This window comes from Giraffa tippelskirchi, chromosome 1 (genome assembly GCF_054371585.1).
Source record: "Giraffa tippelskirchi isolate mGirTip1 chromosome 1, T2T-mGirTip1v1.2.pri, whole genome shotgun sequence".
In the NCBI taxonomy this organism is placed as follows: domain Eukaryota; kingdom Metazoa; phylum Chordata; class Mammalia; order Artiodactyla; family Giraffidae; genus Giraffa; species Giraffa tippelskirchi.
The window spans coordinates 40,920,545-40,943,833 of record NC_137275.1 but is presented as its reverse complement, the minus strand read 5'-3'; the positions used below and the strand labels follow the sequence as shown (position 1 = coordinate 40,943,833).

At 43.3% G+C, this 23,289-nt stretch overlaps 1 protein-coding gene across 2 annotated transcripts in view; it reads right to left on the bottom strand.

Moving 5' to 3' along the window:
* The window catches only part of IGFBP7 (insulin like growth factor binding protein 7), a 71,886-nt gene that overhangs the window by 3,487 nt on the left and 45,110 nt on the right, over positions 1-23,289 (bottom strand). The window contains exon 2 of one of the 2 annotated variants that reach the window (XR_014081688.1): positions 8,755-8,868. Coding sequence is in view for 1 of the 2 variants with exons in the window: in XM_081588271.1 (XP_081444397.1) it covers positions 8,759-8,868 (110 nt within the window). In the remaining variant the exon portion in view is untranslated. The remainder of the gene's footprint in view (positions 1-8,754; positions 8,869-23,289) is intronic. The other variant, XM_081588271.1, reaches the window with a different exon arrangement.

Below are 23,289 nucleotides of genomic sequence, written 5' to 3'. Positions count from 1 at the left end.
ATAGGTTTAAAAATATATATCAAAGAATACACAAGGCAATGTTTATTTCCATCCAAGGCCATCTTTAAGAGTTAGGTTGATGTTTATTGCTATTAACCTTTGTAATTAGAAAGATGGATTTACATTCTCAAATAGGTAGTTTTCCTTTCCTCTTATAATTAAGCAAATCTTTAGTTAGACCATAGTATCTAATTTTTTTTGACACTTTACATCAGAGTTGCTTCTCTTATTTGTGAGCCCACTGCCACCACACAGTTACTATGCTGTTGTCTCAGCATCAAAACCACCCTTTTATTTTTTCTGCTTCATGACAGTGGGATTGGCACTCTGCAAACCATGTGGAATCTAGGCTAACTCCTACTCTATTAAAAAAACAAAACAAAACCCTAGGCGTTACTGATCTGGAGTGGCTGGTTTTCACCTGTTTGTTTTTTTCCCCCTGAGAGTCCCCATTTTGGCACTATTAGAGAAAACTAGGTATCTTAGTATTTTTCCCCAATGAATTTTATCAAGGCAGATAAATTCAGTACGCCTCTTTTTCCCTTCCCTTCCTCAGGTAGCAAGCAGAAATGGTTTATACTAGTGCAGATTTTGAAGCAGTTACTTAAAAGTGGTTTGAAATAATGGTTTTAAGTATTAATATGATTCAGTGGTTAAAGTAATATGTCTCTGGTCTTGATAATCAGAATTCTTTAAGGGTTTTGTATGTGACCAAAGCAGAAAAACACTACTGCATCAAATAGTGAATCTTGGCAACTGAGCTGTTTCTCCTCAGCTCATGTAGCTCTCAGTAAACAGCATTCTCTGCCAATTAATGACTCACTCTGTACCAAGAAACTTTTAAGTACTTGATTGGAAAATGAATACCTATATTCAACAAAACTCATTTTAATTAACATATTGTAAAAGTTTTATACCATGTAGAAAACATACAGAAAGAAGTACAAAGAATTTTTACATAGAAAATTTTTATACAGCAGACTCCTTTACTGCATTACTTGTGTAAGGGGAACTTGTTGATAAATGCATTTTCAGTTTGAGAAAAAGATGCAGGCTGGGCTGACTAAAGTTCTACATATGTGCCATGGACTGGAGGTTTGTACAGCAGAAAAAAATGCCTAGAAGTCACTGCTCACCACAGACTCAACTAGGGGGAGAACCAGAGGAGGGGGAGACCCAGGAAGTCATCTCAGCCCTCTCCAGTTGTATGTTAGCTGCAACAAGCAATAACTAAAAAAAAAGTGCCAGTGACTGCAGAATGATGCATTAGTCTGATTCCTACAGGTTGATAAACTTCAAGCATTCACTGAATTTCAGGGATCTTTTATGCAGCTTAGGACATATTTGCTGTGACTTTCTGGTGAAGTTTCATAACTTTATGATGAAATAGAATCTATAACTATTACTATTTTCAGCTCCACAGCTACTGTAAACAAAAGACAAAATGTTTGTCCAGGAAAAAAATCTGTAATACATGACAAAGGGTCATTATCCCGAATGTGCAAAAAACCACAAAATGATAATAAGAATCGACCCCGTGGAAAAATGAGTAAAGGCTACAAACAGGTAATTCATATAAAAAGAAAATCTAAATATGAAAATATTTTCAATGTAGTCAAGGAAATAAAAGCAATAATGAAATGATACTTCTACTCATCATTAACAAAAACTAAAAAGGGGTAATATTCAGTGCTGGTGAGTATGCAGGGAAATGATACCCATACACTGCTGGGGGGAAGGGTGAACTGCTACAATGAATTTAGAAAGTAATTTGACAGCACAACAATCAGACAAGAAAAAGAAAAGATAATCCAAGTGGAAGGGAAGAGGTAAAATTGTCATTATATTCAGATAGCATGATTCTGTATATAGAAAACCCTAACAATTCCATAAAACTACTAGCACTGATAATTCAGCAGGATAAAAGAATAACATACAGAAATCAGTTACATTTCTTGACATTAACAATGAAATACTGAGAGGGAATGCAACAAAAAATAAATAAATAACCTTTCAAAATTGCATCCCCCAAAATGAAACACTTAGAAATTAACCTGGGCAAGGATGTGAAAGACATATTTTGAGAACTGTAAAACATTAATAAAGAAAACTGAAGATGATTCAAGGACATGGAAAGATCCCCTGGAGAAGGGAATGGTTACCCACTCCAGGATTCTTGCCTGGAGAACTCCATGGACAGAGGAGCCTGATGGGCTATATAGTCCATGAAGTGGAAAAGAGTTGGACACGACTGAACAATTTTCACTCACTCACTCACTCACTCATGTTCTTGGACTGGAGGAATTAATATTGTTAAAATGGCCATACTACCCAAAGCAATCTACAGATTGAATGCAATCCCTATCAAATTACCCATGACACAGAAAAATTACCTATTTTTCACAGAACTAGAACAAGTAATCCTCAAATTTATATGGAACCATAAAAGACCCAGAATTGTCAAAGCAGTTTTGAAGAAAAAGCAGGAGGCATAACCCTCCAAGGCTTCAGACAACACTACAAAGCTACAGTAATCAAAACAGCATGATATTGATGCAAAAACAGACATGGATCAATGGAATAGATAGAGAGCACAGAAATAAGCCCACACACTTGCGGTTAGTTAATATTTGACAAAGGAGGCAAAAATACACAATGTGAAAAACAGTCTCCTCAACAAGGGGTATTGGGAAAGTTGGATAGCCACACGTAAATCAATGAATTTAGAATATACCCTCTCACCATACACTAAAATACATACAAACAGATCACACAACGTAACAACAAAAACCCAATTCAACTGAAAAGTGGTAAGACCTAAATAGACATTTCTCTAAAGAAATACAAATGGTAATAGGCACATGAAAATATACTCAAATTACTAATTATTAGAGAAATGCAAATCAAAACTACAATGGTAGGTATCACCTCACACCAGTCAGAGTGGCCATCATAAAAAACTCTACAAATAACAAATGCTGGAGAGAATGTGGAGAAAAAAGAACCCTCCTACATTGTTGGTGAGAATGTTAGTTGGTGCAGCCATTGTGGAAAACAGTATGCAGTTTCCTCAGAAAACTAGAATTTTAACTTATGATTCAGCAATCCCACTCCTGGGTATATAGCCAAACAAAACTATAATCCAATAAGACACAGGCACCCCTATGTTCATAGCATTATTCACAATATCCAAGACATGGAAACAACAAATATCCATTGACAGATGAATGGATAAAGAAGATGTGGACTTATATACAGTGGAATACTACTCAGCCATAAAAAGAACAAAATAATGCCATCGGCAGTAACATGAATGGATCTAGAGATTATCATACCAAGTGAAGTAAATCAGAAAGAGAAAGACAAATACCATATGGTATCATTTATATGCAGAATCCAATATGGCACAAATGAACCTATCTATTAATACAAAACAGAAATAGACTCACAGACATAGAGAACAGACTTGTGGTTGTAAAGAGGGGAGGGGGTTTGTGGAGGTATGGAGTGGGAAATTGGGATTAGCAGATGTAAGCTATTAATGCATACAGAATGGATAAACAACAAGGTCCTACTGTATAGCACATATAATAATATTTAGTAACCTATGATAAACCATAATGGAAAAGAATGTAAAAAAAAAAAGAATGTATATATCTATAACTGCATCACTTTGCTGTATAGCAGAAACTAACACAACATTGTAAATCAACTATACTTCAATTACAGAGAAAAGAAACCATACAGAATTCCTTGAAGACAGGAACCAATGAGACTAGCAGAATGCACAAGACATTGCAGATAAGAAATAATGTTTATTGTATTGAGGGTACTAAGGAGTTCTCTCAAAAGGTACAGTGCCTCCAACATGTTTAACATTTTCATAATTATTAAAATCAGGTAAAAATTTTTTTTAAAAGAAAATATTCTGACAATGTCTATTAAGAATAAAATAAATCTTTTGACCTAGTCATGTATCTTTGGGGGAATCTATCCTATAGGGAAAAAAGTTGCATGTAGGATATGTATACTCAAATATTTAAGGTGATGAAAAGTTGGAAACACAGAAATTGTGTTTAATAATTGTGGAACACCCACAGTTGGAATATTATGTAGTCCTTGAGAAGCAGGCCTGGAGGGATGCCCATGAAATATTTCTTGAAAAAAACAATTTCAGAGTAATTGCAAACTTGATTTCCATTTTAACTCATACTCTGGGAATATGTGTTTGTATACATATGGGCATGAATAGGGGTATAGAAAGATACAAAGTTCATATTGGTTATTTCAAGGAGTGGAAGGAGGTGGGAGGAAATTATGAATATCTTTGGATAGTTTCTCCTTTAACAATCACTTTTTTTTTTAACTGACAAAAGAATATTCTTAGAGGTCATAAGCCCTAATCTGAAAAAATGTTCAGGCAGGAAAAGAATGGAATAGAAAGCCTCTTAATCTTGGAAATAGCTAAATGTTTGGAAGGAATATGGTCTCTCACCTTCCCTGTAAGCATCCCTCTGACTTTCCAGGGTTAAGGTAAATACAGCTTTTTCAGTTCATTTCCCCATTTCAAAATATGGCTCTTATAATCTTTGTAGGTTGGGGCTTCTTCTTTTTTTTTTTTTTAAATAAAAAAGTTTTTATTGGGGTATTTGAAGTTGAAGTGAAGTCTCTCAGCCATATCCGACTCTTTGTGACCTCGTGGACTGTAGCCTACCGGGCTCCTCCGTCCATGGGATTTTCCAGGCAAGAGTACTGGAGTGGGGTACCATTTCCTTCTCCAGAGGATCTTCCCAACCCAGGGATCGAACCTGGGTCTCCCGCATTGTAGTCAGACGCTGTACCATCTGAGCAAACTCCAGGAGATAGTGGAGGACAGGGAAGCCTGGTGTGCTGTAGTCCATGGGGTCACAAAGAGTCAAACACAACTTAGCGACTGAACAACAATAGTTGCTTTACAATGTCGTGTTATTTTTCATTGTACAGCAAAGTGAATTAGCTATATGTATACATATGTTCCCTCTTTTAATATCTCCTTCCCATTTAGGTCACCGCAGAGCACTGAGTAGAATTCCCCGTGCTATACAGTGGGGTCTCATTAGTTATGTATTTCATACATACTGTGCTGTGTTGTGCTTGGTCGCTCAGCCGTGTCCAACTCTTTGCAACCCCACGGACTATAGCCCGCCAGGCTCCTCTGTCCATGGGGATTCTCCAGGCAAGAAGACTGGAGTGGGTTGCCATGCCCTCCTCCAGGGGATCTTCCCAACCTAGGGATTGAATCCAGGTCTGCACTACAGGCGGATTCTTCACTGTCTGAGCCACCAGGGAAGCCCATTTTATACATAGTAGTATATATGCCAATCCCAAGAGTTTTTTTTTTTTTTTTTAAATACATATATACGTATGGGACTTGTTAAGGTCACACAATAAGTACTGGTCAGAATAGCACAGGCCACTCACCAGGCTGGGCCTGCCATAGAACTGTCATTGTAGCCGGAAGGGTCTCAGAGAGAGGAGTCATCCTGTCAGTTCTGCTGCTGCTAAGAATCTTTGAGCAAGAAAGACACGCTACCTTCTTGGAACCTCAGTTTAACAAGGGAGGATTCTAAGATTCATTTATGTCGAAAAAGCAGTTCCATGCTTAAATTGGATTTGACAGGTGGTCTTAAATATAAATCTGTATTTCTTAACAGTTTGGTTACAAGGGGAGTGGAGGAGAAAGCAAACAGCCTGTTTAATTCTTTAGGTCAGTGACTTTCAAAGTGCTCTGACATGGCCCATAGTAAGAAATACATCTTGCATTGCTATCTGGAATATACAGAAGAAAAGTTTTATGAAATACCTTTACTAAAGGACTTCCCTGGTGGTACAGTGGATAAGAATCCACCTGCCAATGTAGGGGACATGGGTTGGATCCCCGGTCCAGGAAGATCCTATATGCCTCAGAGCAACTACAATCCGTGTGCCACAAGTACTGAGCCTGCATGCTGCAACTACTGAAGCCTGTGTGCCTAGAACCTGTGCTCCCCGACAACAGAAGCTACCCCAAGAAGCCTGTGCATCTCAACGAAGAGTAACCCCCGACTCACTGCAGCTAGAGAAAGCCTGCGTGCAGCAACAAAGACTGTAACCAAATGTAAATAAATAAGAAATACCTTTACTAAATGTGCCTTTACCTAAGGTATTTTCTGTTCTGTTTTTTAGTCTTAAAGAAAATACTGGTTGTGATCTCTACATTAAATTCAAGACTCACTGATGGGTCATGGTCTATAGTTTGAACAACATTGCTTTAGGTCATGCATGTGGCAAATTACATTATGAAGACAGAAGAAAATCAGCAGAACCTGGAAGTAGGGTTTTTGTTTGTTTTGGAAGGTCTATAGAAAATTTTTTTTTTCTGTTTCTTTCTCCTCGCTCCCACTGCATCCATTCCGACTCTCCCCCAGAACTCCTCCAGTTGACAAGCCCTCAAGGGATACAAGGGATCAATCCCAGAGGACCTCAAAGTTTAAAGGAAAAGATCCCTGAGGCTAATTTACTCCCTGTGTGGGTATGTGGGTATGTTAGCTGCAAGGATGGGTAGAGAAAGGACTGAATTACTCTCCACCAAGATCTGTCATGATGTTGGGTCTTGTCAAGATCTTTCATGACACCTGGGTCGCCCTGGCTTCTCACTGTGTGATCCTTAGAGAGCTGCACAGAGCTCTTTATGAGAATTCTTTGAAAAAGTTGTTCCTTACCTCTTCACCCCCTGGAACAAACCAGAAACCTCCAAATAAGCAATGAGGAGCATCAGCAGCTTTCACTGAAGGCCAAAAGGAATACATCCATCAGCTGAGTTTATGCTCTTCACTGCTCCTGCCTTCCCTTTAAAAAAGTAGTTTACTGAGGTAAAGTTTCATCCCTCCGTGTAAAGAAATTTCAGCTGTAAAGGGCAGTTCTAGTACAGCTTCTGTCATCTCTGCCTACCCCTACCCCAGGCAGGTTCTGGAGTCACCCTTGTTCTGCTCCGACAAGGCTCCATGAGGGCACCACACCCCTCTGGCCACACGGGGGAGCCAGAGGTTAGCAGGTGACCCAACCTGGGTCAGAGTCCTTCAGTGGGCATTTTACAAAGTAGCAAGGGGACACCCTCTTTCCTCCGAGGTCTTTGGAGTTGCCCGCAACAATATCGCCTACAGCATGGAGGAGTCTTTCTGAAGCACAAGGAGAAAATCAGATCCCCTACACTGAGAACAAAGAGCCAAGAGTTGGAGTTCTGACCCCACTGGGCACCTGGACTCAGATGCCCTTGAGGCTAGAATCATCCCTCTCCCCCACCCCCGTTTTTGTTGTTGTTGTTCCCTAAACTAGTGTGAAGTGCGTTTCTACAACTTGCAACAGAAAGAGTTCTGACTATGGGAGCCACAGTCACTCCTGGAGTTCCAGAAGTTGCTCCTCTGCTCAGACACCAAGCAAATCAAATAATCAGGACAGACGTCATCCATCTCAGAGCTGGCTGGAGAAGCAAACCAGCTGAAAAGGGGCTTCTGGCTATGCCTCTCAACTGAAACAAGGTCTCCCTTTTGTCAGCGTGCGCTTGGTGATATACTCCACAGACTGCTGTGAGGTTTAAACAAGTCAAAAAGTATAAGGGCACTAAAGCAAAGTAATGTACATTATGACTGCAAAGTGTCACAGTATCACCTGATTTGGCCAATCTTTCCTCTTCCCTTCTACAGGCCTGCAAGGAATTTGTTGTCCTTCATATGTGAAGATAACACTCATCTACAAGATAACGCTCTTCAAAGGGAAACATTTTCAGGAAGAGTAGCTAACTTTGCCTGAGTGCCAGTGATTTAGCTGGGCCACTTCCTATGTAATCTACAAAAATTCCAAGCCACGTTCATCACACAGTGGAAAAATTGAGGTCTAGGGTGACCTTCTCCTCAGGGAACATTTGATAACGTCTGGAGAAGGCAATGGCAACCCACTCCAGCACTCTTGCCTGGAAAATCCCATGGATGGAGGAGCCTGGTAGGCTGCAGTCCATGGGGTCACTAGGAGTTGGACATGACTGAGCGACTTCCCTTTTACTTTTCACTTTCATGCATTGGAGAAGGAAATGGCAACCCACTCCAGTGTTCTTGCCTGGAAAATCCCAGGGATAGGGAGCCTGGTGGGCTGCCATGTATGGGGTCACACAGAGTCAGACATGACTGAAGCAACTTAGCAGCAGCAGCAGGAGGCATTTTTAACTGTCACAGTGGAGTGTGTGTGTGTGTGTGTGTGTGTGTGCACATGCGAAAATGCACACATGCTCCTGGCATCTAGTGGGCAGAAGCCAGGGACGCTGCAAAACTACTTACAGTGCACAGGGCAGCCCCCACAACAAAGAACTATCTGGCTCAAAATGCCAATAGTGCTGATGCCGAGAAACCCTGACTTAAGAGAGAACTCAGCCAGCCCGCCTAAGGAACTCACAATCTTAACCACTGTGTTATACTGAGACACATACACATGCACTCAGAGGGTGGGATGTGTGCCCAGCACCACAGTTCCTTCAGCCCCTAAGGCTCAGTGCTTGGGGACTGCTAACAAGAGCACAACAGGGACTATTTTGGAGGTCAGTGAAGTCGTTTGATAAGACACAGGACCGGTGTCTGGAAGACTGTGGGAAAGCCTTGACTGGCTGAGGATTTTAGGCCATTACTCTGCTGTGCAGTGTAACTACTCATTGGTCAGTCTAGGGTGTCTTCCTGAAGTCTCCGCCACTGACCTTGTTCCAGATGAGGACAGGGGTGGGGATTCCGATGACCTCGCAGCTCAAATACACCTGGGCACCAGTGACATTCCAGATGTCCTTGGGGGGCGTCACGATGGAAGGACCTATAGGAGGGGGCACAAAGTCAAACCGTCTTTTTAAACAGTCTTTAATATCCGTCAGCCCGCTAGAAATCTGTAAGCATTACTTGATTATGTTTGGGAGACTGTCCCCTCTGTTGGTTATCTGAAGTTACTTTCAAAGATCAGACTAGCTTTCCCCAGCCACCAGCAGGATTTTAAGCTATACTTCGGTGATGCATACATCTTGACAGTCAGAAAACAATTAGGAAGAAAAATTTATTGCTTATAAAATTTTCTTCTCCTGTGATTCATGCTTAAATGAGTTTTAATTTACCAGCTGTTTTGTTTATCTGCAACTTTCCAATTAATATAGTGAACTCCTGAAATATTTAATGTGTTTCTTTTATATATACTAGTATTTCTGTTTGGAGAGGGGGGCAACAACCAATCTTTACTCTTTGGGTAATGGAAGAAAAAAAAAGTCTCAGAAGATTTTTGCAAATGCGCTCCACTGTTCATTCACAGGGCACAGCCCCAGGCACCTGAAAGAGTCCATGTTAGAGGGAAGGAGCCTGGAATCCCCGGGTGACGGTACAGTACTTCCAGAACCAAACCTGGCCCAAAGTCAAAGCTCGAGGCCATTTCTTCAAAGAATGAGTTAATTATTCCCTCTGAATTTCAGCTCGCCACTGCGTTGGGTCTTGGAGCTGAATAAAGTATCTAACTGCAGGGACATCTTGCATCAGAGTCCTGGGAAAGGGACAACCTTCCCTTGGGGCCTGGAAAGTTTTCTGGCATAATCAGCATTCAAAGGGCATGAAGTCTCCCCTCTTGCAACAGGCTATTTCCAGCCCACAATTAATTTCTTGAAACAGAAAGGAAATGACAACAGCATGGAAGAGTTTTCCCACTCATCTCAAGTACTGAAAGCTGATTTTTTAAAAATCCCTCAGGGTAGTTTTATTTTTTCCCTTTGTAAGAATAGGCAAAACATAGTTTTGAAAGCTCTAAATATATTTCTTGCTTCCTTCCCTCTAAAGCCTAGATCTGAAAGGAAGCATGTCTCTTGGCCAGGGTCTTAGGCTTTTCTGTGACAAACGTGGGCATGGTGAGCACAGTGGGGCTGCGTTTGTGTGGACTGCTGGCCTTGTTTCTGACGCTTCCTCGTCTGTCCTCACCAACACAAGGCCCCCGCAAAGGGCAGGGCTGGGCCTCACTGCATCTTGGGCTCCCTCTAGGCCCTGGGACCCAAAGAACTTGGACACCACACAGCGGATCTGGCTCAAGCATGAGGGCCCCGTGAGGCTCTGTCCTCCTTCCCACGCAGACTTGGCGGGACAACCTCAGCGCTCAGGGGATCTCAAGGGAGTGTTCTGAGAAGAATGCACCAGTGTTCAGAGATTGGAGGGGCCCGGGAACAAAGCTGCCTCTCACGTAGCAAAACTACATGAGGAATGCAAGATTCCTGTGAGATTTAAGTGCCTTAGCCTTGCAACAAGCCACATATTTTAACTTGCAGCCATTTCTCTATAGATGGAGCAAGGAGCAGGGTCATTTTAGCCAAGGCAGTTTCTGGAGCCAACATGGAAGACTCTAGCCTGATTTTCTGTCACATGTGTTGAAGACATGCTATGGATTCTCTGACAGCCTAATTTTAGAACTAAGATGTCCTTAGTTTTAATATAGTCCAATGTATCAAATTTTTCTTTTATGATTGATGCTTTTTGTGTTCTGATTTTTTTTTTTTGGCCCAGAGCAAGCCCATAAACATCTCCTGTTTTCTTCTACACGCTCCATAGATTTACCTTTCACATTTAGGTTTTGGTCCATCTTGAATTAATTGTTGTGTATGCTAGGAAGTAGAGGTCAAAGTTCATCACCCCTCCCCAAAAGACAACCAACTGCTTTGGCATCATTAGTTGAAAAGACAATCCTTTTCCTACTGTAAGTGGTGTCTTTGAGGTAAATCCATTGCTTATATATATGTGAGTCTATTTCTGGACTCTCTACTCAGTTCCATTGCATTTATCCTTGTTCCAACAACCATGGTATGATTTAGAAATAACTGTATTAAAACTAAAGCACTGAATGGACGCTAGATCCATTATATCCATCTCCCTTCAATTCTCTCCTTATTCCAAGAGGCAGAACATTTCAGGAGGAGCAAAAATTCTTTAAAAACATCTTAAAGTGAAAGTCGCTCAGTCATGTCCAACTCTTTGTGACCCCATGGACTATATAGTCCATGGAATTCTCTAGGCCAGAATACTGGAGAGGGTAGCCTTTCCTTCTCCAGGGTATCTTCCCAACCCAGGGATCGAACCTAGGTCTCCTGCATTGCTGGAGGATTCTTTACCAGTTGAGCCACAAGGGAAGCCCTACCCAGAAATACTTTGAATAAGAGCCATCCCCAGAGTGTTCAGATGAGGACAAATCATGCTGTGAGTTCCCACCCCCTCTCTCTCCCAACTCTTTGAATATATATCCAACCTCAGGTGAATGGGCTGAGTCAATATTCAGACCAGAATTTGTCAATTCTGCTATCAGGCTATGCCTAGAATTCTACAAGAATTCTATACCATGAAAATCTGTGTTACTCACTGACTCCTGTTGAGTTGATGGGGTGGAGAGGCAAAGGAGGAACCATTAGGACCAGTTCCCTGCACAACATTTATGAAAACCCTTGTTATTTCAAACGTCCCTGAACAAATGTTGACCCACAGAGACACCAAGTGGACATGATTTGTATGGAGTGAAGGATGGTGAAAACATTTGGGGCTGATGTGGTGGCAGATCCAACACTGCACCCCTCCGCCACTCTAAAGAACCACCATCCCACATACTTCACTGATAAGCAGTTTCACTGCCTGAATTACCTCGAATTGCATGTGTACCACGCAATTCATTTCCTGAAGGCTCTGTCCTACCTCATGAGAGCAGCTGACAAAATGACTCTTTACCAAATAACTTCTGTTTTACCAAATAACTTCTTTCCATGTTGTCTTTTTTTTCCCAAGAAGGCCAAAGCAGATCCAGAATTATTTGTTTTTAAGGATAAAGGAACTTCTAATTCATGCTGAGCTTATTTTCAGGCAGAAAGTTCAAAATCAGTCCTCAAGGCCAAGCCAAAGGTAATAAAATTGCCATCTAAATCATGCTCTGTGTTTGGATTCCATTTAAAATGAGTCACAGACTATTTAAATATATAGGGACAAACACCCGGATAGGTTCAGGTTCAATTATTTATTTATCCTTGTCTTTGTTCCAGTAAAGACTTCAAGCCACTCAAACATATGTCTAGCAGACATCCTGTACAGAATAACTGCCCACTGCCTCTCTCCTCCCCTTCCCCACCATGGACAACTCCAGGCAGCAACCAAGCTGTAGCAGTGATGCCTGGTGGTTGGAGTGGGGAAAAATCCATCCCAAGACTTTCCTCACTTCCAACTCTCCCTACTTTTCTGTTTCGGATGAGTGCCTCCAACCAGGGTACTGCATGCTTCTTTCTTACCTTTCTCAACTCAATTAGTTCTTACTCCATTTCATTTGATCTTTCTCAGCTCTCTTAATTTATTATATTGCTCCCTTATTTTTTATAATTCTTGCCTGGTAAGCTTAGGTGGTCTCTTCCTTTTAATCATTCCTTGAAGGGAAAGAGGAAGAAAAAGAAGGGAGGAAGGGAGGAGGCAGAGGAGAAGGAGAAGAAAGAGAAAATGAAATACAGAAAGAGCCAGATCTTAATGTGGTAAGGAAGAAGAAAGTTCTAAGTTTGGAAGAAAAGTAAAATACAATTTAATGAGTCAGTGTCACCTTAAAAGTACCTGGAAAGAGTCAGATCCTCCTAGGGAATGTCCACCTAAGTCTACGTTCTCTCCCTCAGACACCTTTTTTTTTTTTGGCTGTGCCATGTGACATGTGTGATCTTCGTTCCCCGACTAGGGATTGAACCCACACCCTGTGCATTGGAAGGTTGGAGTCTTAACCACTGGACTGCCAGGGAAATATCCACTTAGAGACTTTTAATTAAGTTCTAGACAAATGACCTACAGACTACAGATTACTTGCTGCTATAAATAGCAATGTTCTGAGAAATCACTAAAGATACAGAAAAGGAAGAATTGTTGACAGATTTAAATTTGGAATATTTCAATTTGATTCTGAAGAGTTAAAGAAGGGCAGTTCCCACAAAACACACAAATGTCATGAGGCAAAGATCCTCAAATCAGATTAACTTTGAACTTGACAAGTAATTCATTTAAGCCAATCTTATGCAAAGCTGTAGTAGAGAGGAGAGAGTTAAAATTTGTTGTCCTATAAAAAGCATGGGAATACTATAAAAGAAATATGTGAACAATTTCCTAGTCTCTTACAGAACACAAAACACTCCCTAGACATGACCTGAGATGCCCTCACCACGTTATCATTAAAATAACAAACAAACCCCCCAGAGCTCTTTTGGGGAAAGAACACTTGGCTCTGGATGCTTGTCTACTGCTTATAGCTAGGAGACCTTAGACATGCCACTTAACCCATTTGTACAGAAGAAACTGGGGCAGGTATGAGAATTTTCTTTTGGGTTGGAAGTGAATGTACCCATCACGAACGTGCCCTAGAGCACATTCATATGGCCTCTTTAACATCCATGAAGTTTTGAGGTCCCACAGCCTGGTTCTGGGAGCTCTCATACCTCACAAATCAGTCTAGTGCACCACCTCATCTACCTAAATGCAATGTACATGACTCATAACAAAGTTCATTCTCCCAGTGATCAAGAAAAATAGAGCTTTAATTATAAAGGTATCCGTGGTTACCAAGATAACTAATTTATTAATCTGAAAAAGCTGCGCAGAAGATGTTAGGAGAGGTCATGTTTTGGAGCTAAACATATGTACTCCATTGAACCTGGGAAATGGTCAAAAGTCAAATTCTTTCTAATAGTCAATTTTTGTCCATTTTGTTGATATACTATTCAACCACATTTTCCTCTTCACTGCCTTCTTCATTTCTTCCATCATCTCTCCCATGTTTATCCTACAAATTCACCCTTCTTTCCTATTCTCACCAAAACTCATTCTCTGCTCCTAGCATTCATGCCCACTATCTCATTACATGCTTATTACTACTTCTGGAAACTTTGCTTATGCTGATGCACTTGCCTATTTGGGATGTCCTCCTTCCTCTCATCTATTATCTATATCTTATTCTTTATTTGGAGCTCTAAGGCTGAAATTTCATCTCCCTTTTGAAATTTTTCTCTTAGCTCCAGATCCCTTTTAATTCTCTGAAATCTTGTTGGACTCGGAATTAGTGCCATGCAGCTTAGTGCATCATTGTTCTCTAATGCTTTCCCCAGCAGGGCTGAGAAATGCCAATCTCCGGACAGAATCATAACTGAGCCAGAAACTCTGGAATCAGATATACTTCCTGTTCATCGGTAGGAGGGACAGATAAGATTGTATATAGTGGAAAAAGGGCAGCAGAAAACTCAGAACATAACATGACTAGTTATATGGAACTAAGAAGATAGCCACTATCTTGAAAATACACCAGTGTACACATTGCCAAGCTACCTAACCAAAGTGGTGCTGTAGTCACTCCCTATTTATCAGGCAGAAGATTATTCATTGTGATTTTCTTTAATCTTCCACTTGACTTCCTCTTTCTTCTTGGCTGTGGTCCATTCATCAATGAATTTGCATATGATGAGGGATGCAAAATAATTTAAATCTATGTTAGCCAAGCAAGTCCCAATGAGAAGGGTAGATCTGCTGTGGGGAAAGATCATCAGTCATCCTTACATCAAAAACAGGACTTCTACAATATGCAGGGTTATATCATTGACATTATAACTCTCACTGAGTATTGATTAATGTGGCTAAGAGAGTCAAGTATAAAGACTTCTCCAAGTTATAGTAGATTTGCAGACCACACTAATCTTGTCTCTTAATGATGCTGGGTCCTAAAATAGCTCAGAAAGAGTATGTGCCTGCATACCAAAAAAGGAGGGTTTAAAAATGAAGTGAGATACCACATATGGAGATAAAATGTTCAGACAACTTGGCAAAAATCCCCAGATTGGATTCTGATAACACACTGAAGGGAAAAGCACCAAACAAAAGTACAAAATGGGAAAAGAATAGTAGGAAGGCACTATGTCCAAGAGGGGGAAAGGGATGAAACACAGGGACACTTCCTGATATTAAATAAGGGGAAGCAGGAACTGAATGGCTAATTAAAGGGCAGAGCCATCTGCCAAGGCAAGTCATTTCGGGAACTTTTGAAGGTGGGGTGAGGCAGCAGCTGACCCTAGGTAGGGGAATCAGGCACACAGTCTCATGGGTGCAAGGGCAGCAAGGGCAGGAGAATAAAGTACTATATGGTAAGCAGCACAGCCCAGATGTAATTTCAGGGTTTGGGTTTAAGGCAAAGCCGTCTGGTTATAGATGCTCCAGTTGGTTGTTCACATCTTAGTGTGAGTGAAGACGCTCATGCTCGTGTTCAATTGCTCAGTCGTGTCCAACTCTTTGCAGCCCCATGGACTGCAGCCCGCCAGGTTCCTCTGTCCATGGGATTTCCCAGCAAGGATACTGGAGTAAGTAGCCATTTCCTTCTCCAGGGGTCTACCCGACCCAGGGATGGAACCCATGTCTCCTCTGTCTCCTGCACTGCAGGTGGATTCTTTACTGCTGAGCCACTGGGGAAGCCCTTATCATGATGGGCTCTCTCAAACACTGCTGGGGTAAGAGTATATAAGAAATGATTCCTCTTCTTCAGACAACAATGTATTGAGGTGAGATGGGGGATGTTTAACACATACAGACAGATCAAAATGTTAGGGAGGCAATAGACTGTGATGAGCTTGCAGCATGGACTTCGGAATCAGGAATTCTGTTCTACCACTTCTGAGTAACGTGACACTGAAGAAGTTATTTGACATTTCTCAGTTTATTCATCTGTAAAATGGGATAATACCTAAGTCATTAGATTATCTGAAAGATCAAACAAGATACAGCAATTAGCACAGGACCTGGCATGTGCTAGGTCAGTAAGTATTGCTGTGCTGTGTTTAGTTGCTCAGTAGCATCCGACTCTTTGTGACCTCATGGATGGTAGCCTGTCAGGCTCCTCTGTCCCTGGGGATTCTCCAGGCAAGAATACTAAAGTGGGTTACCATGCCCTCCTCCAGGGGATCTTCCTAACCCAGGGATTGAACCCAGGTCTCCTGCATTGCAGGCGGATTCTTTACCAGCTGAGCCACCAGGGAAGCCCCAGTATTAGTTACTGCTTTAATTTCAAAACAAATTCTTATGACTGAAGCTGATATAAATCACTTCTTCAGAGAATGGAGGGGACACATGACTTGGGCAGGGGGTGAGTGGCTGGGAAAGAAGCTGGCATTTGAGCAGGCACAGAAGTCAGCCTCCTCTCAAGGAAAGGTTTTCAGTTTCAGAGACCTGCCTGAGCAGAGGTGCGCAGGCAGGAAAACACAAACTGGCTGATGGAATAGTGAGCATCCCAGTCTGGCTGGGGAAGAGTGAGGTACAAGAGCTGAGAATTGGGTGCTGGGCACAGTGGAAGGCAGAGGGGGCGGGGTTTGGGGGTCCAGTGTGTCTTTGAATGTCAGAGAGATGAGATTCAAGTGGCATTTTGGAAGCTGACTTTAGAGGCCTTGACAGCAGGACTGGGACTGGTTAGGGATTAGGAGCTTAAATCAAGGTGGTAGTAATGTGAACAGGCTAATAGAGTTCTGCCAAGAGAACGCACTGGTCATAGCAAACACCCTCTTCCAACAACACAAGAGAAGACTCTAAACATGGACATTGCCAGATGGTCAACACCAAAATCAGATTGATTATATTCTTTGCAGCCAAAGTTGGAGAAGCTCTATACAGTCAGCAAAAACAAGACTGGGAGCTGACTATGGCTCAGGTCATGAACTCCTTATTGCCAAATTCAGATTTAAATTGAGGAAAGCAGGGAAAACCATTTGCTGCTGCTGCTAAGTCGCTTCAGTCGTGTCCGACTCTGTGCGACCCCATAGACGGCAGCCCACCAGGCTCCGCCGTCCCTGGGATGCTCCAGGCAAGAATACTGGAGTGGGTTGCCATTTCCTTCTCCAGTGCATGAAAGGGAAAAGTGAAAGTGAAGTCGCTCAGTCGTGTCCGACTCTTAGCGACCCCATGGACGGCAGCCTACCGGGCTCCTCCATCCATGGGATTTTCCAGGCAAGAGTACTGGAGTGGGGTGCCATTGCCTTCTCCGGGAAAACCATTTAGGTATGACCTAAACCAAATCCCTAATGATTATACAGTGGAAGTGAGAAATAGATTTAAGGAACTATATCTGATAGACAGAGTGCCTGATGAACTATGGATGGAGGTTTGTGACACTGTACAGCAGACTGGGAGTAAGATCATCCCCAAGAAAAAGAAATGCAAAAAAGCAAAATGACTGTATGAGGAGTCTTTACAAACAGCTGTGAAAAGAAGAGAAGCCAAAAGCAAAGGAGAAAAGGAAAGATATAAGCATCTGAATGCAGAGTTCCAAAGAACAGCAAAGAGAGATAAAAAAGCCTTCCCTAGTGATCAGTGCAAAGAAATAGAGGAAAACAATAGAATGGGAAAGACTAGAGATCTCTTCAAGAAAATTAGAGATACCAAGGGAACATTTCATGCAAAGATGGGCTCAATAGAGGACAGAAATGCTAGGGACCTAACAGAAGCAGAAGATATTAAGAAGAGGTGGCAAGAATACACAGAAGAACTGTACAAAAAAGATCTTCATGACCCAGATAATCACGATGGTGTGATCACTCACCTAGAGCCAGACATCCTGGAATGTGAAGTCAAGTGGGCCTTAGGAAGCATCACTATGAACAAAGCTAGTGGAGGTGATGGAATTCCAGTTGAGCTATTTCAAATCCTAAAAGATGATGCTGTGAACGTGCTGCACTCAATATGCCAGCAAATTTGGAAAACTCACCAGTGGCCACAGGACTGGAAAAGGTCAGTTTTCATTCCAATCACTAAGAAAGGTAATGCCAAAGAATGCTCAAACTACCACACAATTGCACTCATCTCACATGCTAGCAAAGGAATACTCAAAATTCTCCAAGCCACGCTTCGATGGTACGTGAACCGTGAACTTCCAGATGTTCAAGCTTGTTTTAGAAAAGGCAGAGGAACCAGAGATCAAATTGCCAACATCTGCTGGATCATCGAAAAAGCAAGAGAGTTCCAGCAAAACATCTATTTCTGCTTTATTGACTATGCCAAAGCCTTTGACAGTGTGGATCACAATAAACTGTGGAAAATTCTTCAAGAGATGGGAATACCAGAACACCTGACCTGCCTCTTGAGAAATCTGTATGCAGGTCAGGAAGCAACAGTTAGAATTGGACATGGAACAACAGACTGGTTCCCAATACGAAAAGGAGTCTGTCAAGGCTGTATATTGTCATCCTGCTTATTTAACTTATATGCAGAGTACATCAGGAGAAACGCTGAGCTGGATTAAGTGCAAACTGGAATCAAGATTGTTGGGAGAAATATCAATAACCTCAGATATGCAGATGATACCACCCTTATGGCAGAAAGTGAAGAACTAAAGAGACTCTTGATGAAAGTGAAAGAGGAGAGTGAAAAAGTTGGCTTAAAGCTCAACATTCAGAAAACTAAGATCATGGCATCTGGTCCCATCACTTCCCCATGGAAAATAGATGGAGAAACAGTGGAAACAGTGGCAGACTTTATTTTTTGGGGCTCCAAAATCACTGCAGATGGTGACTGCAGCCATGAAATTAAAAGACGCTTACTCCTTGGAAGGAAAGTTATGACCAACCTAGACAGCATATTAAAAAGCAGAGACATTACTTTGCCAACAAAGGTCCATCTAGTCAAGGCTATGGTTTTTCCAGTAGTCAAGTATGGATGTGAGAGTTGGACTATAAAGAAAGCTGAGTGCCAAAGAATTGATGCTTTTGCACCGTGGTGTTGGAGACTCTTGCGAGTCCCTTGGACTGCAAGGAGATCCAATCAGTCCATCCTAAAGGAAATCAGTCCTGAGTGGTCATTGGCAGGACTGATGTTGAAGCTGAAACTCCAACAGTTTGGCCATCTGATTTGAAGAGCTGACTGATTTGAAAAGACCCTGATGCTGGGAAAGATTGAAGGCAGGAGGAGAAGGGGTTGACAGAGGATGAAATGGTTGGATGGCATCACCGACTCAATGGACATGGGTTTGAGTAAACTCTGGGAGTTGGTGATGGACAGGGAGGCCTGGCGTGCTGCAGTCCACAGGGTCACAAAGAGTTGGACACGACTGAGTGACTGAACTGAACTAATGGGAACAGAGAGGAAAGGGGCAGACTTGAGAGATTATTCAGGAAGAACCAACACTAGCCAGGAACTGACTGGATATGTGGAAGAGGGAATGAGTTAAAAGTTGTAAGAAGGGGCTGTGAAACCATGAATAGAAGCTGAATCTGAGTCGTCACCCTGGGCAATGAGGACGTACGAATCCCTCAGAGAGAAAGGAAACAGACAGGGACCAGTGGTACCAAGGTAAACATGGTCTACTTGACACTTTAGCCCTGGAAGGCTGGGTGGGTTCCCTGGTATAGAAGGAAAACTGCTTTCCTGGCTCTTCCCTGGACAGCTTCTCTGGAGGGCATTCCATCTGCTCACTGCTGACACCTGGCCCATTCTCACCGCACACCATCCCAGGTAAAGCAGGGGAGTAGACAGCTAGGACACTGCTTAGCAACCTGCCACTTACCTGCAGGAGCAGTTCATCTGAGTGCAGACTGTCCGGTATGATACAACCCTAGTGATGGCAAACACAGATCCTGAGAATTGCATTTCCTGTCTGACAGCTAGTTACCTCTGGGTTAATGAGACACCCCATTGTGGCTACAATCTTTGATGCTGAAAATCTTCCTAGTCTATGTTTTCTGTAGTAGACATCATAGTATTCAGATGTCTCTCCATGACTGAATCTTGCAAGGTCTCAAAATTATCACAGGTTTGAACTGACCATGGAACATAAACAGAAAGTTGCTTCTTATAATCTGTTGCTTGCAAACCAATCTCTTATTTGATGATATCTTCTTATTCTTTTCCCCTAACATGGAAGAGCTCAACACAAAACAAACAGAATAATGACCAACGGTCTGACTCCAGGCTAAGATTCCCATGCACGGATGATTCTGGTACATGCAATCTGAGATTATCCTTGGACGAGTCCTGCATTAGGTAAAATAAATCCATGAAGGATTCAAAGCCAAGTTCAGATGTGTAAGGTGAAGAGATCACTCGGGCAACCATGTGGTGGCTGAGCTGACCTGGGGCTGTGCCAGCGACATTGCCCATGGGTGAGCTCACGTATTCGGCAGAGCTCCCACAGAAGCTGAAATAGCTAGACTGCCTGTATGACACTGGACTGACTGACGTCTGCACAAGTTAAATGAGCGGGCTACACTTTTATTTGGTTTGAGCACAAGGAAGAACTGACTTCATACAGAGTACCTTTATGAACGGAAACTCCCAAGTTATGTAAGTGTACCTTGTTCATGCTAATGGAGCCTTGGAAATACTTTTTTCCCCTGCATTTCATGGGCCTGTCCTATTTGGACTATGACTCACCTTAAATCCAACATATTACAATTTTGGGTCAGTTTTTCCTATTCTGTCAGCACAGAACTGGGTGGGTGCCTTCCAAGAGAGGGCACTTATTGCCACCTGAATCTGGGCTTTCTAGAAACCCAGAGAGCGAGCTCCCCCAGGATACTTCATCTTTGCCTCCCTGCCTCCCAGTGCCTGGCCTTGTCAAGCATCAGAAGTGTTTCCTGAACCGAGCTGCGAGCTGCAAGAGGAAGTCTTCCAGAAACTGGAGGCTACCTGCTCCCAAAACTTAGTCTCTGTCCACAGGCCCTAAGCTGACTGACAAGCGCTGCAGTCTGGGCAGATCCAAAGAAAGAGATGTTCCTGAAACTCTGCCCCTGGAGGAAAGGATATGAGGGACTGTCAGGTGGCCTTCGACTTCAAAGAGGGTTGGACTGGCTAAGCCTACTGCCTAGAACAATTTAGAAAGCTGAAGAAGGCTAAGGCCTGAGCTCCCAGAAGGCCCTGGGAAGACACCACCACGGGGCCACTCCTGCTGTTTCTTGTCCACTGGATAGCCTGGCTTCCATAGAAGACTAAAGTCATCAGCTCCCGGATAACTAGGTAAGCCCTCAACTCCACTTTGTTCAAGGAAGAGACTTATGTGGTGGGAAATCCCTCAGTCCAGGTTGATGGCTCTGGAAGAAGCCTGTGGGAACTGACAGTGCAGTACAGGGTCTCCCTTTAGATTAGGAGTTATCAAAAAGAGGAGATGTGTTCAGCCTCTGGGAGGTCACGCAGGTTGGAAGAGATCTCACAGAGGGGCGTCTGCAGGAATAACAGGTGCCAGACACATAGCCAAAGGGGCAAGCCCCGGCCACCTAGGAACTGGCCTGTAAGAAGGATCCTATCCCACCATGGCTGCCAAGTCTGGCTGCTCACTGGGCTCCTCCGGGAATGTTTAACTGGACAAGCCCAGGCCTGGGCTGTACTCCCAGAGTTTCTCAGTCTGGGCGTGGGGCCTGGCACTGGAATTATTTTTTTTCCACTCCCCAGGTAAAACCACTCAACTAAAACATGGCTGTAGCACAGGAGATACTCAGATGCTGAAGACACAAAGGTGGAGAGTAAGAGAGGAGGAGAGAAGCAGAGATTTGGAGACACAGTGCTCCCAAGTCTTCTTAGGGAGAGGCCTAGGACAGTGGAAGATGCCAAGATTCAAGGAGAAGAGAGGACAGTCCCCGGAACTGGGGTGAGGGGTGAAGCATGTAGAGACCCCATAACAACGCTCCTTAGTGTTACTATTACCGCATTAGCTCTCTGGGGGGATGGTGGGCCATGTCTGACTTCCCCTCCTTTGTCAGGAGGTTGGAGTTGCCTGCTCTCAGAGTCTTAGCAGTTCTCCTTCTGTGCTGTTTTTCCATTTCCCTAAAAATAAAGCCTTTGGCTCATAGCCCCAGCCCTGCCCCCGCCCCTCTCCTGCCCTTAATGGCAAGACCAGAGATGGGGCTCTGCGTGCATTTGTGAGTCTCACTAAAGAGCTCACTGAATCTGGACCCTTTGCCCATTTAGAGTCAGGTCACCTCTCTGCTAAGACATGTTCAGCTCGCCTTTGCCAGAGCCCAGAGCTGGAAAAAACACAGGGGAGGCACCCCCCAACCCCCGCCCCGCACCCACCCCCAGCCACAGGACACAGTGTGGGGTGTGCAGTGCCAACTGAGCCTGGCTGGTTTTACTTGGTGATGTCTGTGCCCGTCAGGCCCCAGTCTCTAGAGCGCTTGTGGTTACAGTTGCCTCCTTGGCCGACAACCCCAGACACTCATCAGCCGTGCCTAACAGCTCCTCCCTTCTCTTTCTCAGGGTTTTTTCCCTCCTTCTCTGCTGCTCTCTGGTTATTGTCTGTACTCCTCTGTGAGCTCCACAGACTTGAAAGCTCGAAGTTATTTACCCCAAGTCTCACTCTTTGTTTATCTCTGCTTTGCTGAGTGTTCTCAGATTTCCTCCCAGCTTCTTTGTAGGCTTCACCATTATTCCTCCCACGTTCTGCATTTTTCTAGCACTGCCCTCCAGGCTCAGACTGGAGCAGAACACTTCTCTCACATTGTGGGCTAGTTCTTCTCAGGTGTGTCTCGAGTACTTGGACGACATTTGCTACAGTGCACTCGCTTTGTGGACATGCTGTGTATAACAAGTATAACAAGACCTTCTTTCTGAGTGCTGAGGGGAAATTCATATTACAGAAAGCGCTAGATGTGGGTGCCGTAGACTATCTGAGCTGGGAAGGGCTGGATTGCTCAAGGAGTCTCAGAAGTGTCCGGAAACACAGCTCTGGAAACCAGCGAAATGGGCATGTCCCTCTGATCATGGGGGACGAGGACCTCTCCCATAGGAACTGGGGGATTTGAATAAAGGTTTTGTATTTTCATTGGTGAGGCAAGTCTTGCTTGCTCTTATCTGGTGGAGGCTGACCTGGAGACCACCCTGCTGGGTGTGAGCTATGAAAAATGGAAAACAAGTAAAGGAAAGCTGTGTCACTGCATGGGTAAATAGTTACCCTAGAAGGAGGGTCCCTGGGGGCATGAGAAGGCTCTTTGCTGCTGTTATGCTTCAGTGGTATCCGACTCCGTGTGACCCCATGGACTGTAGCCTGCCAGGCTCCTCTGCCCATGGGATTCTCCAGGCAAGAATACTGGAGTGGGTTGCCATGCAAGATCAAGATCAAGGGATCTTCCTGACCCAGGGATTGAACTTGTGATTCTATGTCTTCTGCACTGGCAGTTGGGTTCTTTACCACTAGCACCACCTGTAAGCCCTCTTACTGGTATTTATAGGACCAGACAGCTTTACTTTGGCATTTTGATTT